The sequence below is a fragment of the Triturus cristatus genome, chromosome 9 (assembly GCF_964204655.1).
Source record: "Triturus cristatus chromosome 9, aTriCri1.1, whole genome shotgun sequence".
Lineage (NCBI taxonomy): Eukaryota > Metazoa > Chordata > Amphibia > Caudata > Salamandridae > Triturus > Triturus cristatus.
Genome location: NC_140592.1, coordinates 1,218,289,533 through 1,218,303,192, shown reverse-complemented (window position 1 = coordinate 1,218,303,192; position 13,660 = coordinate 1,218,289,533). Strand labels below are relative to the sequence as shown.

General features: G+C 42.4%; 1 protein-coding gene across 5 annotated transcripts in view; it reads left to right on the top strand.

Annotated features, from left to right (window-relative positions):
• Positions 1-13,660, top strand: part of SIPA1L1 (signal induced proliferation associated 1 like 1) — an 820,039-nt gene that overhangs the window by 582,974 nt on the left and 223,405 nt on the right. For 3 of the 5 annotated variants that reach the window (XM_085627287.1, XM_085627284.1, XM_085627285.1), the window contains exon 13: positions 11,523-11,675. The exons of the other annotated variants lie outside the window; for them this stretch is intronic. In XM_085627287.1, the coding sequence (XP_085483413.1) occupies positions 11,523-11,675 (153 nt within the window). The remainder of the gene's footprint in view (positions 1-11,522; positions 11,676-13,660) is intronic. 5 annotated transcript variants of the gene reach the window in all.

Here is a 13,660-nt window from a genome sequence, read left to right as displayed (position 1 = left end):
CCAGTCTTGCCATCTATGCCGCCAGGGGCCTGAATCTCTGCTTCACATTCTGTGTTTATCCTGTTTTGATGGTTCAACGAAGAGCCTTATTAAGGCAAGAGTTCCTTGAACGGGGTATTAGATCGTGCAGGCATGCACTTGTGGAGTCCTTGGACCCAATCAACATCATGCTGAACATTAGACTGACTCAGTTATTGAGCTGTTTTAAGAAAATTATCAGTTAATAGGATATGTGATATGTAATCTGGAGGCAGTTTCTGAATGTAACTTTAAATTGTAATAACTTGGAAATGTTTAATCTTAACCGAGCGCGCCCAGTAACTGTGAAGGATGGGCTGCTTGGGACTGAAACTAGCAGTTCTCTATCCCGTTAGACTCAGATAAATATTTTACCTATTTTTGTATTTTTAATGATGTGAATTCTTGCAAAATTGTTCCTAATATTGGGTCTCATAGTCCACCAGGTTCTGCATTCATATTTTTCTTAGTTCCGCTTATAGGCATTTTTAATTATATGTATTAAATTACTTAAGGGGCTTTTTTAAGTTATCTGTGTGGAAGGCTTGCTTTTTTAGATATCAAGTTAATGAACAAATCCTGTTTAGTCACTTTTTATCTAACATAGATTAGTGTTTCGTATCCCGATTAAAATCTCTAGGAAGGAAAGTTAAGAAAGCAAAGGGTATGTAGCGTGAAGAGTTGAGGTTGTATTAGTTGTATAACATACTTGCTTTCTATCTATTTACCTTTTTATTCCTTATGTACTTTTAACCGTGTGATTTTGTTTATGGTTTTAATTGACTAATAAACTAAAATTAAATGAAACTATAACAAAATATTGTAAGCCCTATTTCTCATTATTGTGTTTTTTCTGGAATTTTCGAGCTACCAAATATATCCTATCCTTATTTTTCACTGTTCTGATATGCTGCAGTATCCTTTCATGGACTTGTAAGGTGGTACTCCAATGAATTGCAAAGTGCATGGACACCGTAAAATGTAAAATACATAATCACTCTTACATTGGTATTTTTTCTTTTGTCTTTTGAGGGATTTTACTTAAATTCGGAATATATTCTTTTGTATTAACACTGTATTGGCAGGCTTTACATTTATTGAATTCTCTAAAACCGTTGCTACTCTCTAGCCATGTCCTTTCTGTGTGCATCTCTGAGCTACCTCTAAGTCATCTTGCATTGACCTAGCCCTCCTATATGTAATCCCCAGATTTCTGGGGACTTTTTTCCATTTACCGGATCATTTCTTCAAGATGCCAGTATTGCTGTATTCTATATATATTCTCATACTCTCTTATAAGTGGTCTCAAATCTCATGCTGCTGTTCTTAATGTGTTTTGCCTTCCTCTTAAATTTAATGTGTTCACATATCTGGTGCATTGCCTTGTTTATTTCCTCCACCACTATCTTTTCAGAATATGCTCTTTCCTTGAATCTACTAGCTAGTTCTGTATGTGCTAATTTGACCTGTCTGCGTCACTGCATTTTCTGATGACTTGTAAATTTCTCCCATATGAGATGTAAATAAATGCATTTTTAAATGTTTTGTCTCAAAATAATCTTTTATCAGGTTACATAACGTATTTAAAGGCACTTTAATGCTTACATCTAGCATTATTGTTTATCAGGATTTCATTCTATGACGACCGGGCTATGCTCTGCAGCTACTCTGCTTTCTCTCGGATTGGTTCAGTTAGAAACGCCTTTCTTACAAACCGAAAAACTGTATTTGTGGCCTGAGTTCATAAAGCCTAACAAGTTCGAGTATTGTTTCATTTGACCAAACTAAACCTTAACGGCTTTTATTCTGCAATGGCTTAATACCATTTTATCTCACTTCATTTTCTGGTCCTTAGATGAACATCTAAATTCCTGTGTGTTTTAAGTACTGGTTTAGATGCAGAACTGTAAACCACAAGTCTGTGTATATAACAAGTTATTTCATAGTTTAAAACACTGCAGCAGCTAAGATCTGCACTTTGAGTAGCACATGAAAATCCAGTATTTCATTGGACATTTTTTTCAAATATACTTTTAGCCAGCATAAGCCTGTGATTGTCCTGTTGCTTAGCTCAGCGCTGCTGCAGTTCAGACTTGACCAAATTATTAAGGAAAGGTTTATGTCCTATTTAACTAATTTCAGTGTTTAGTGTCCTCTTTATGTTTGATAATGGGAGTTCCATATGATGTAACGGCTCTTCTGTTCCACAGTTGAATTTTCTTGGAGCCAGCCCTAAATAGATTTGTGCATAGATGATAACTGTCTTTATTTCTATTAGCGTAATTTTTTTTCTGTCAGAGAAGCATGGAATGGGTCACTCTAGATGCATCGACTACGTAGCTATGACATTGCTAGGGTTCTCCATGATGTCTTGGATCCGAGCACAACCCTTTGCTCTGGAACACATGTTCATTAATGGCCCTTAGGGCATTAGGAAGTGGGAGGCCAAGCTATATATTCCAAGGTTTGCAGGGCTATGCACATGCATGCCTCTTCTCCTTCGGGTAACTCCCTTGGTGGAAACAATGTCCCAGAAGATAGTTTTACCAAAAGTAAATCCATTAAAAAAAAATCATGGAAGGGAGAAGTTGTCGTCTGACTTGTGGAAACTGGTCCACTTCTGAGACCTTTCTGGTTCTCTATGCCAGTCTCCAATGCTAGGCTCTTCCTCGTCGGAAGAAATTTCTGCATTAAAAAGAATGAGCTCAAAATCTGACTTCATTGGCAAGGCACTGTTAGTTGAAGCCTTGTGGTTACCCATGTTATATATTTTCAGGATGGCTATGTTAACCTCTGGGCCACTTAACAAAGTTGGGCCCCATCCTGCAGATTTGGCAGTTTTCTATCTCAGACTCACGCCTCTCGACTCCTTGCCTCCACAGTATCCGACTCCAGTGATTCCACAGTAGTAACTGCTCACCAAAGCACCCTGTGTTTGGCAAAACTTGTGATACCAGTGCTGCTTTCAGTACCTCCTTCAAAGCCCTTGAAGTTAGATGAGATCATCTAAATTCCAAAAGATGAAGTAAAGGCCTTTTCGATGACTGGCCCTTTGTACAGCCCTTTCCCAGAGCCCAGACAGTCTCCCAGTTGAAAGTACATTTTGATCAAGACTACTCTGGAGACTGGTTTTATGCTCACCTATTGGACTACTGATGCCGACCTTTACCTGTATTTGTCAAATAGAACTGGTTTGGACACTCCACGAGGGAATATTCCTTGGTGCAATGGCCCATGTTTGGAGTAAATTTCTTCATTCAGTTCGAAAAACAGCAGGGGCATTCAGGTTGTATCTGACATCACCACCACCGTCCATTACATCAATAGGGTTGTGTGGGGTCATGGGGATGATTCAACTGTGGCTTTGGGCTCAGCACTTCTGTATTTATCTTGTGACTAGTCCCCTGAATGTCAGTGCTAGGAGTCACCGCTACCCTCAAGTGACGGACGTCATTGTCTCCAGATCGGGGTGTCTATTCATAGATCTCTCTGCCGAGGCTCAGAACAAGTGTGCTGGGTTTTTTACCATGCACTTATCTCTGAATGGCCTTCTTTGAATGAAGTTTTCACATTGTGTTGAGTGTGTGGTCTGCTGTACATCCTTCCATCATTTACCTTCTGTTGAGAGTCCTGCTGAAAGTGCAGGACAACCAAGTACAACTGATCCTGACCTTCACATTCTGGACAAAGAGGATTTGTTTTGTTGATCTCTTGATGCAGAGCATTTGGCTCCCTCGTCCTCACTGGCACCAGGTGTACCTGCTCTAGCAACACAATGGTCAGGTCACTGCAGTTACATGCATTGAGATTGAGAAGTACCAGCAAGAGTCTTTTTGCTTCCCGTCTGAAATTGCAGACAGCTTGGCTGCAAGGGATAACATCACAAAATCTGTTATTTTGAGTGGAAGGTCTGAACTCATTTCAGTCACCTTTATGGGTTCCCGAGTAGCTTGCAATCCTTTTTCCCTCTCTTATCCCTCCGCTTTCCTTCTCAATCCAAATAACTGACTAATATCCACCACTCAAATTACTTTAATAATTTACTATACTATTTCACCACTAATCCTTTATGGGTTCCGGAATAGTGTGCTACTCTTCCAAAAAAGTGGTTCAATACCCCATCTGGGTTAACAAGTGCTATATAAATACAAACCTTTTTTCCCTCTTCTATCCTTCCGATATCCTTCTGAACCCAAATAGCTGACTAACCTACCCACCACTCAAATTACTTTCATATTTCACTATACTAATTCAACACTAATCCTTTTGGGTTATGGAGTAGCGTGCTACTCGCCGAAACAGTGCTTCGACGCCTCGTCAGGGGTAGTAAGCACTATATAAATGCAATTTCAGTACAATGTCTTCCCAGTGTTCTGCACTTCAAACCTTGTCTTGCATGGCCTGCCTGTGGCTGCTGTCAAAGGCTATTTGGTTTCCCTGTCAGCCTTCATGTGTCTCCCTGCCAAGCTTCAAGTCTTAAAATGTGGCTTTCTGTAAGGACTGAAGACACTTCATTGGCCTTTGAAATTACAAGGTCCTTTGCTCATTCTTAGTGAGGGGAATAACTCTTTGATATGGAGTGAGTTTTGGGTTAACATTGCAACATCTTCCTCCCACCAACACCCTCCCTAATCCCTCCCACCCCCGATGCAAAGTCACCTATTCGAATTGTTTTCTCTGTTGTGATACCTGTATTGGAGAAGCATTGGACTTTGTTTTGCAGCCAGCAAACTATTTGACTTGATCGCTGTCTTGAAAACTCTAGGTTTACAGTCCATGTCTGGTTAGCAATTGTTCTACAGTAACCACATTGGAAGAATGTCACATTTTGACATGCACACTCATGGTCTATTTGCAGACCAGACACTGGAGATTCCATTGTTAGTATGCTTTCAAATTAATGCATGTTCCGGTTGGCAGGATGGAGTTGTGGAGGTGAATACCACTAAGTAAACAAAAAATAACTTTTAGCGTTAGCAACTGCCCCAAGAGCTACCACTTTTGCCTGGATGTCATGCATTGCCTACATCACCATTATCCCTTTTCTCATCAATCAGTGGCAGCGTAGTTGGTGACAAATTTGTAGTCCACAATGTTAATGCTCGTAAGTAAAAGAAGTTTAATTCTCCAGCTTCAAGATGCTGATCAATCTACTCATTCCCATAGGTGCTCCCTTGTCTTGATGACTTATGTTCAAAATGACTATATGGCATTATATGTTCCCTTAAACACTGGGAAGTTTGGTTTTTGTTTAATCATAGGATTGCTTTAGCACTCTTAGTGTGATCTACATAGCATTCAATAGGTGGTCACATTGCCGCATGCAGTGGCCTGATATGTGCCAGGCTTTTCAAGAGAGATTTCACACCAATGAAGAAGGTTGAATATAGAGGAGCTGTACATTTCAATGTGAACTAAACTCCAATACTTAATTCTCCTTGCAGAATAATGGACATTATCAACTTTTTGGCTGAACTGTATGTCAGGAGTATTTGCTGTGGACATCACAATCCGTAGTTGGTGTCAGAGTAAGATATCATAGATCTTGGTCGGATTAGCAGTTTAAATGCTTTATACATTGCTGATCACACCATTCATGTTGTGTGAACGTTAGCAGGAAATTGACAGATGTACCTGGTGTTCCTGATGCTGGCTATATGGTTTCATACCTAGGACTAGAATAGACTGGTTTTGGGAGAAGTGGTAATCATGTGGCTAATTCTGCTTGGGACTGTAAATCCCTTCTGTCCTGTAGAGCAGTTAATGAGCCAACATATGGGGCTACCTCACCACAACGTTTACATGCACAGTTGCATTACGTGACCAGACGTCTGAAGATGTCAGTTGTTGATGTGGGTACAAAGAAAAGTGAACCATGTGACTTGAAATGGCATGCTGTACAGTGTTGGCATTCCACAACTTGTTACCATCACTATCCACTGTTGGACTGCCTTTTGGGGCAGTCTGGCACTGCCAAATGGTCCATTTTGAAGGGGACCAGTGAGTGAGCTGTTTAATTTTGGGCCCCAAGGGTCGTGAAAGGATCTTATAAAAATATCTTACCAGCTAGCTTTTTTCAAGCTGGCTGATTGGCTGTGTCAGACTGCCCGAAATGCCAGTTCAACATTGACACTTTATACCAATACATTTCTTATTGGTTGTGAAGAAAGTTCTTCATTTCTAGTATGAGCTCGACTGTTTCATTTATTTCTTTTAATATATTGCTACAACTGTTATTGCTGGTGCTCCAGATGTTCTATTAGTTTTTGAAGGAGGGTAGTTGAGCTGTTTACCCGTGTCAGTTGGTTGCGTTCTGGGTTACAGACCTCTTCACATGAATGCCAGTGAGTGTTTGCACCATTGTCTCCTCAGTAGATCTCTATTTATGGTACCATTGGACTGAAGTCAGATAGGAAACCTAAACGGGCGTTCTGTTTACAGGGTTTCACCCATCCCAGCCTGTTATTTTCAGCTTGCATTCTTAAGGCAGCGTTTTGTTGGCTGTTATTTCTGCCCTAAATGCAGCTGGACTCATTTGGTGTTGATGTATCCTACATGACCATATGCTCCAACTTCATAATAGCAGACCTTGGGTCGCACTGCAAATGTATAGTAGTCTTTATAGTTTTGTTCTTTTCTAAATTAAATTGGAATGATCTTCAGCGGTATAACCAAATACTGGATCCCTCTAGATTTCAGTCACTCCTAGTTCAGAGCTGTATTTTTGGAGTAGAGTAGAAAAGTGAAAACATTTCTGAAACTAAAGTAAGGACACATCTGTTCTACTGAGATAAATTTTGCTGGGACTCGTATATTTGTGTCTGATTACTATTAAACTCTATTATATCGAGGACCTAGTCAGATTGGCAATGCAATGCGTTATACGAAACCAGATTAATTCAGTGAACACCTAAAAAGCAGCCCCAAGTAAATCACCCTTCTGGAAAATATCCTTGTTTCCATGACTTCATTGTGCGATATATTTCAAAAGACTGCAGTTAGATGCTGGTAGTGCCCCTCGCTCATAGGTTGCAAAATATTGAATTGCGCTCTCATTTGTTTGAACGATGCGTCTGTCTCAATTTCTAACCGTGGAACCTTTTTGTGTTTAGTCTTTTCAATATATGATGGTTCTTTACCACGTAGGCCAATGCACTTTTCTTGATTTTATATTAGGCACCACATTGCCTCTGCTTCATATCTGAGCTGTCTGATGAAATAAATTAAAAACAAAAATAGTCTACCATACAGTGATTGTCTGAATGGTATAGTATGAACTAATGCCAACCTTGCATCTTCTCTTCCATCACATACTAATTTGAAGAGTCACAAGTATGTTTCCACCTGCTTCACGTTCTCTTGTGTATATTTAGTCTATATTGTGCCTTTTTTGCTAAGGAGAATTTAAAAAAAGGGTCTTAAATAATGTTTTTCTTTCATATTACAAAGTCCATAATTACTTGTGGCTGTCTAAGGGGCTATTTTCCTTGATTTTTGATTCTATATCACAGCTGAAATTCATGGTTTAGTTTTCCTTTTACTTGCATCTTTAAATCTGATTGAATTTTGGGATTATTGCTGGAAACCAAAACAGGGTAGTCCGCTACTCATGGCCGTTATTTTTTCTCATTTCTTGCTTAGTTCAGTTTTCTTTGATTTGATTGTTGCTCTTTTTGTTATAAGCTTTCCTTCACCATGTTTATGCTGGTAGTTCTGATGGAGACTTCTACCGGCATGTTTCTGAGCTTTATAATATACATGGGCCCCAGTTCTGGAAAATTCTTCAGCAATTCTCCAGCATGTCAGTAGGTGGCAATGTTTGGGTCTGCAATGACTCGGTACAGCCACAGAAGTGACTGAGCACAGCCACATATAAATGCAATTACTGAAAGCTGATGTCAGTTTATTTCTGCTCCCTTTGTCATGGATCTTGATCTCTGCTCCAAACTTCGTTGGTCTTACAACAACTCTTAAAGGTTTTCATAGTGTGATAGGAAACAATGTTACTGCTGTAAACAATTGGGTCTAAGCTGTGTGGATAGTTTAGCAAGTGGATGTCTGTGAGGAACCCACACAAGGTATGTATGTGGTGCTTGGTCTCGGAGCACGACTAGGTTGTGGGGAAAGTGTGCCCTCATGCACCTCAATTTGATTCATACCGGGAGACAAACTCTGTTGCTGAACACCAAATTTCACGGTTGATGCACGGGTCATGCTCTAGTTCGTGGTCCTGGCCTCGAGGCCGCTCGATGAGAAGTTGACATCTTAATCTGAGTCCACCGGTAAGTCTAAGTGTCGCACAAGAAAGTGGGACTTGTCCACCTCTCCACTAAGAGTATAGAGGGTAAGGTTTATGGGCATCAAAAAGCAGATCACACTCTTCCCAGGTCTCATGAATCCAAACAGATTGCATAGTTGCTTCTGCCATGCCTGAGTTTCCTTGGATGCTATTAACACCGCAGCGCAAACCAGACTAAGTAACTCTTCGCCATTGTCAGAGTTCACCTGCCCATCAGCTACTGAAACCTTGATACCCTCTTCACAGGAACTCTTCAATGCTCTAGCAGACCACTTCCACAACAAGGTAGCCATCATGTACAGAACCTTTCATCCCCAACCCACCGAGCTCTCTCAGCTTCCACACCCCCATGAAGACCACCACCGACCACCCGCTTACCACATGGGAACAGCTCAGCACACCAAACACAGTTGCCTTAATGAACTCCATCCACTCGGGAGCACCCTCTGACGCATGCCCCCATCGACTCTTGTACCTCAGAAGGGATGAGATCAGCCACCAGCTCTCCTCCGTCATCAACGCCCCCATCGCCACAGCCTCCTTTCCTGATGCATGGAAACACCCGGAGGTAGGACCCTTTCATAAGAAACCCTCCGCAGACCCCAGCATCTCCAGAACTACCGCTCCATCTTGTTTCTCCCGTTTCCCGCCAACGTCGTGGAGAAAGCCATTAGCCTCCAACTCACGAACACTTGGAGCAAAACAACCTGCTTGACCCCTCACGATCAAGATTCAGAGCCAGCCTCAACGTCTGGACAGCCCTGATCACTGCGACAGACCACATCCACACCATACTCAACAGATTGACTTCTTGGCTGCCTTCAACAGTCTCCCACTACTCTCCGAATGTCTACATCAGATCGGAATCATAGATGACGCTTTTAGATAGATGGCTTCATCCCTCACAGAACGTTCCCAGGGAATCCTCCTCCCTCCCTTCACCTCACAACCCACACGCACCATCTGCAGTATCCCTTCAGGTTTGTCTCTCAGTCCAACCCTCTTCAACATTTACATGACGCCGCTAGCAGACATAGTCAGTACCCACAACATCATCTACGCAGACAACACCCAGCTCGTCTCTCCACCCTCAGCTGACCCTACCACCACAAAATCCAACTTCCACGACTGCATCAAGAACCTCTCAGCCTGGATGAAGGACAACTACCTTAAGCTCAACACGGATAAGACTGAGGTGCTGATTTTCTGCAGCCTAACCACTCTCTGGAATGACTCCTGGTGGCCGTTGGATCTCGGGCCCACCCCCACACCAAAAGACCACGCTTGTTACCTAGGTGTCATTCTGGACAGCAAACTCTCCAAGAAATGACAGGCCAACATAGTCTTCTCAGTCTTCTTCCACATACTCTGCATGCTTCACAGAATCTTCTAATGGCTCCCCATCAGCACCAGGAAAACAAATACGCAGACCCTCATCACCTGCTGTTTGGACTATGGCATCGCACTCTATACAGGCACCACCAGCGAACGCATGAGAAGACTTCAGACGATAAAGAATGCAGTAGCCAGATTGACCCTCAACCTGCCCAAAAGGGCCCACCTCAACCATCACCTGAGACCTCCACTGTCCCCCCACCCCCATCCAGAAAATATGCCCTTTCAATCACTTGACTCGCGCCTACAAAGCCCTTCAGCACCTAGGACCTGCATACATGAACCACCGCTTGAACTTCCATCAACCTTTCAGGGACATCTGCTCAACTTACCCTTGCGCAGACACCGCACACCACCAGAGGACAGTCCTTCTCCCACTTTGCGGCCAATTCCTGGAACACCCTCCCCCCTACAACGCCAGAACATCACCTTCACGGATGGATTTCAGTAAGAAGTTCAAGACCTGTCTCTTTGACTAAGAACCTCAGCCCAGTGCTTGGATACTTGCACAGGTGATAAGTCGTGCTCTAAAAATACAACCTGATTGATTGATTAGATGGATTCTAGAGAGTATTACTTACATTAGGTTTCTTTACTAAAAACAAAAGGAGTTCCGAGTCCATTCCTGCATTTTTTAAGTCTGAATTGCTTTCTGACCCTGAAGAGATATGAAGCAAACTTATCCTGGACCAGTTTTGCATTAGGGTATTAATTTTTTAACATTACATTTCCTGGAAATTTGTACTTCTCGGAACCTTAGTGTGGTACCACAAGCTGCGCCTTAAAATGTGAACATAGACTATGTAGAGGAGCTTGTACGACACTTGAGCGTGTTCCTCTATACATCAAGTTGTGCCACATTCTGCGAAGTCTGACAAATGGAGAGCTGGGACCAAAGGTGAACGGAGTTAGAAGTGGGCAACATACTGAATTCTATGGAGTTATATTGGTAATTTTCGTACTCTTACAGGAGGCTTGCAGCTTGCCACCAAACTATGGAAAAGGTTCATCAAGAACAGTACATTTTGGAGGTGGATACAGCAGAGGCCCCAACCATTTGTTCCTACAATCAGATTTAAAAATAGAAATCCCTTGACAAGTGTTTCAAATTTATATGGCAAATTTACCTTATTGAAGCATGCTCAGTCCCAGCTCTTTGAAAACTAAATATTAATCTACCAAATTAAACTGTTGTGTGTTCATTTTTTATTGAAAAGCTCAAAAGGTGTGATAATTTAGGATGCAACCTAAATATTTTAAAATTAGAAATTGCGCTAAATTTAAAAACTACCTTGAGAGGAGAAAAACGTGTGGAAATTAAGCCTGCCTCTCCTTGGGCTGCTTGGAGTACCAACGAAGTAAGGTTGCTGTGTCCCTGAACTTTATTTAGTCGAAGAGCTGCCTGAAACAATGTTGAGTTAGGATAAGTATGTAAAGTATTCGAAATTAAAGGAACTACCCACTGGAAGGTCAGACAAAATATACAAAGAAGATAGTGGCATTCAGGCTCTGGTATAATCAATTTCACCCTATGTTGTTCTAGCATGCCGGCTGTATTAGCATCCCTGATCTATAAAGTCCAGTCACAAGAATGTTCGCATTGTAGATTCAGCAATGCCATGGAGTGAGGGGACTTCACTTCTGGAGTCTGATATCAAGTGTGTTTTGCGAGGACCAGAACTGTCCTTGATGAGTTTTTCAGACCTCCTATATTTTCTGTGCAACGGTTGGTGGAACGAGGGAATGGTTTTCCAAGTACCCTTGTGCAACACCTCAAGTTTTCCTCTTCCTCTTCTGTTCTTAACGACAGGTTTTCTCCTGGTTTTGAAATATACGTGACGGTTTCATCAGTTGCTCTGGCACACCCCCAGCCATGTCACAGTTCTCCAAGTAACCTACACTCCTCTAGTGACATTGGTTCCGGTGGGGGTACTCACAGACGTCAAACGTCCATGCCTGAGGGGTAAGCAATCATTTTGTTTAGTTTGGCTTCATGATTTTTGATTCTGGCTTTCGTTGCTACCACTTGTTTTACGCAGCGGCAAAATAATAGGGCTGCTGCATGTTTGAAAAGAACCATAATAGAGCTCTGGATGCATGGTTGTTCTTCGCAGCGTCATGCCTCTTTTCTTGCTTTTGCCCTACATGGACAACATTTCCATGACCTTCTAACGACCAGTTTGTTTGGTGCTTTAAATGGTTTCCTGTTTTTTTTTCTTCAAATTTCTGCAAAGTATAACTTTATGTTCAATGCAAGTGTGTACAGTCCACACAGACTTGTATTGGACAAGCTCAGGCTACTTTCGCTTACTGGAGTGGGATTTATGGCATTATGGACAGATTGTCTTTCTGCTCATGTTGTACAAAAGTAATTGTCATCTGTTAGTGCATGCATTGGTTTTTGGCTAAAAAGATGTTTAGTGGATCATTTTGAATGCTTATAATGTCTCACCAGGCCACCACCTTGGGGACGATGTTCCATGTCCTTTACGCAATGGATGTCTCTTCCCCTAAAGCAAAAGACAGCTGCCTCAGCATTATTTTCTCTTCTGTCAGTCCGTATGCCTCAGAAAACCTATTTCTTAAGGGCAGGAGAGCGATTGCAACTTTAAGAAACCACCAAGTAGAATTTCTGCTCAAGTATAGTAGAATTGGATGTCTCGATATTTTGTCAAAAATACGGCAGACCTAAATTCAGAGTTTGGTCTAGGTCATATGCAAATGCTCATTAAAAACTGCAAGTATTTATCTGTAGTATGTGCAGTAAGTATGCGCCAAAAATGGTGTTGAGGGAAGTCGAGTAATTTAGACAACAGTAAGATTACAGCAAAGCTCAAAGTGCTAGGGGGGAGGCCCAAATGGTGGTGACCGAAGCATAGTTTTGACTGGCCCTTGTTTACAGAGGCCATCTTCAACTCTGGTGTCCAGTGGCATGTAACACAAGGTGGTCCTCAAAGTACACTTCATTACGACTATGTAGTATGTACCCGTCTCCCTTTAACGGAGCTGTATCGGCTCTGGTACAGCATGTCCGTAGAGGATTTTGTGAAAATGCTGGTCGAGTGGAGGGACGTTGGAAATCAGACTGTAATATTCAACTGAGCACTTTATGGGGTATTGGGTTGGGCGATCCTGCAAAGCTTTTTAAATTGTTGAATCCTTCCAGCCACCTGTACTCGAGGAGGTGTAGTTCTACCCGCATGCCCAAACTAGAGTTCGCTCCACAGGCTCTGAGAGGATACTAGGATTGAAATTTCCACCTCCCTTCACTCTCAATAGAAGCTTTCGATCAGCATCTAAATACTTGTGCCAGATTGCCTTTTCTGAACCAGGAAGTGGTGGGTCCACATATTTGAAAAACTCTTGGCCTTCATCTCCGAGCCCAACCTAGTATACATCAGATTCAGAAACCTGCAAAAAGCCGATTGTTTTTCAAAAAGCATTTTACCTAAACTGCTTGGGATACCTGTTTAAACAGTAACATGAACCGAGCACCAAATATGCTTACTGAAATAAGTAAGCTACCAGTGTAAGTGCATGATTGTTCTGTTGTAACAGAAGACCAACACGATTTCATTTGTAAACTTCTTGTGGAGGAGTGTGGCTCAATGGTTAGAGCGGCAGACCCTGAAGCAGAGTTCTGGCCAGGGACCAGGGTTCGATTCCCGCCTCGGCAGGGCTCGGGCTTAATTTCCTCGGACCTGTCTATTCTCTCCTCGGTGCCTATTCTAATCACGGGCCACACGCTGCAACTCTGGGCAATAGCTTGCTTAGCCTCCACACCGGCCCCAACAGCGCTAAGGATGCCTGGCTTCACCCTGGGGGTGCCCAGGAGTGGACACTTCACAGGGAAAGCCAGGAGGGGTTCCACAGCGGTATGAGTATTAGCGCCAGGAAACCGCAAAAGGCGACACCGCAAGGTGGCCGTCTGGTGACAGTGCGCTCTAT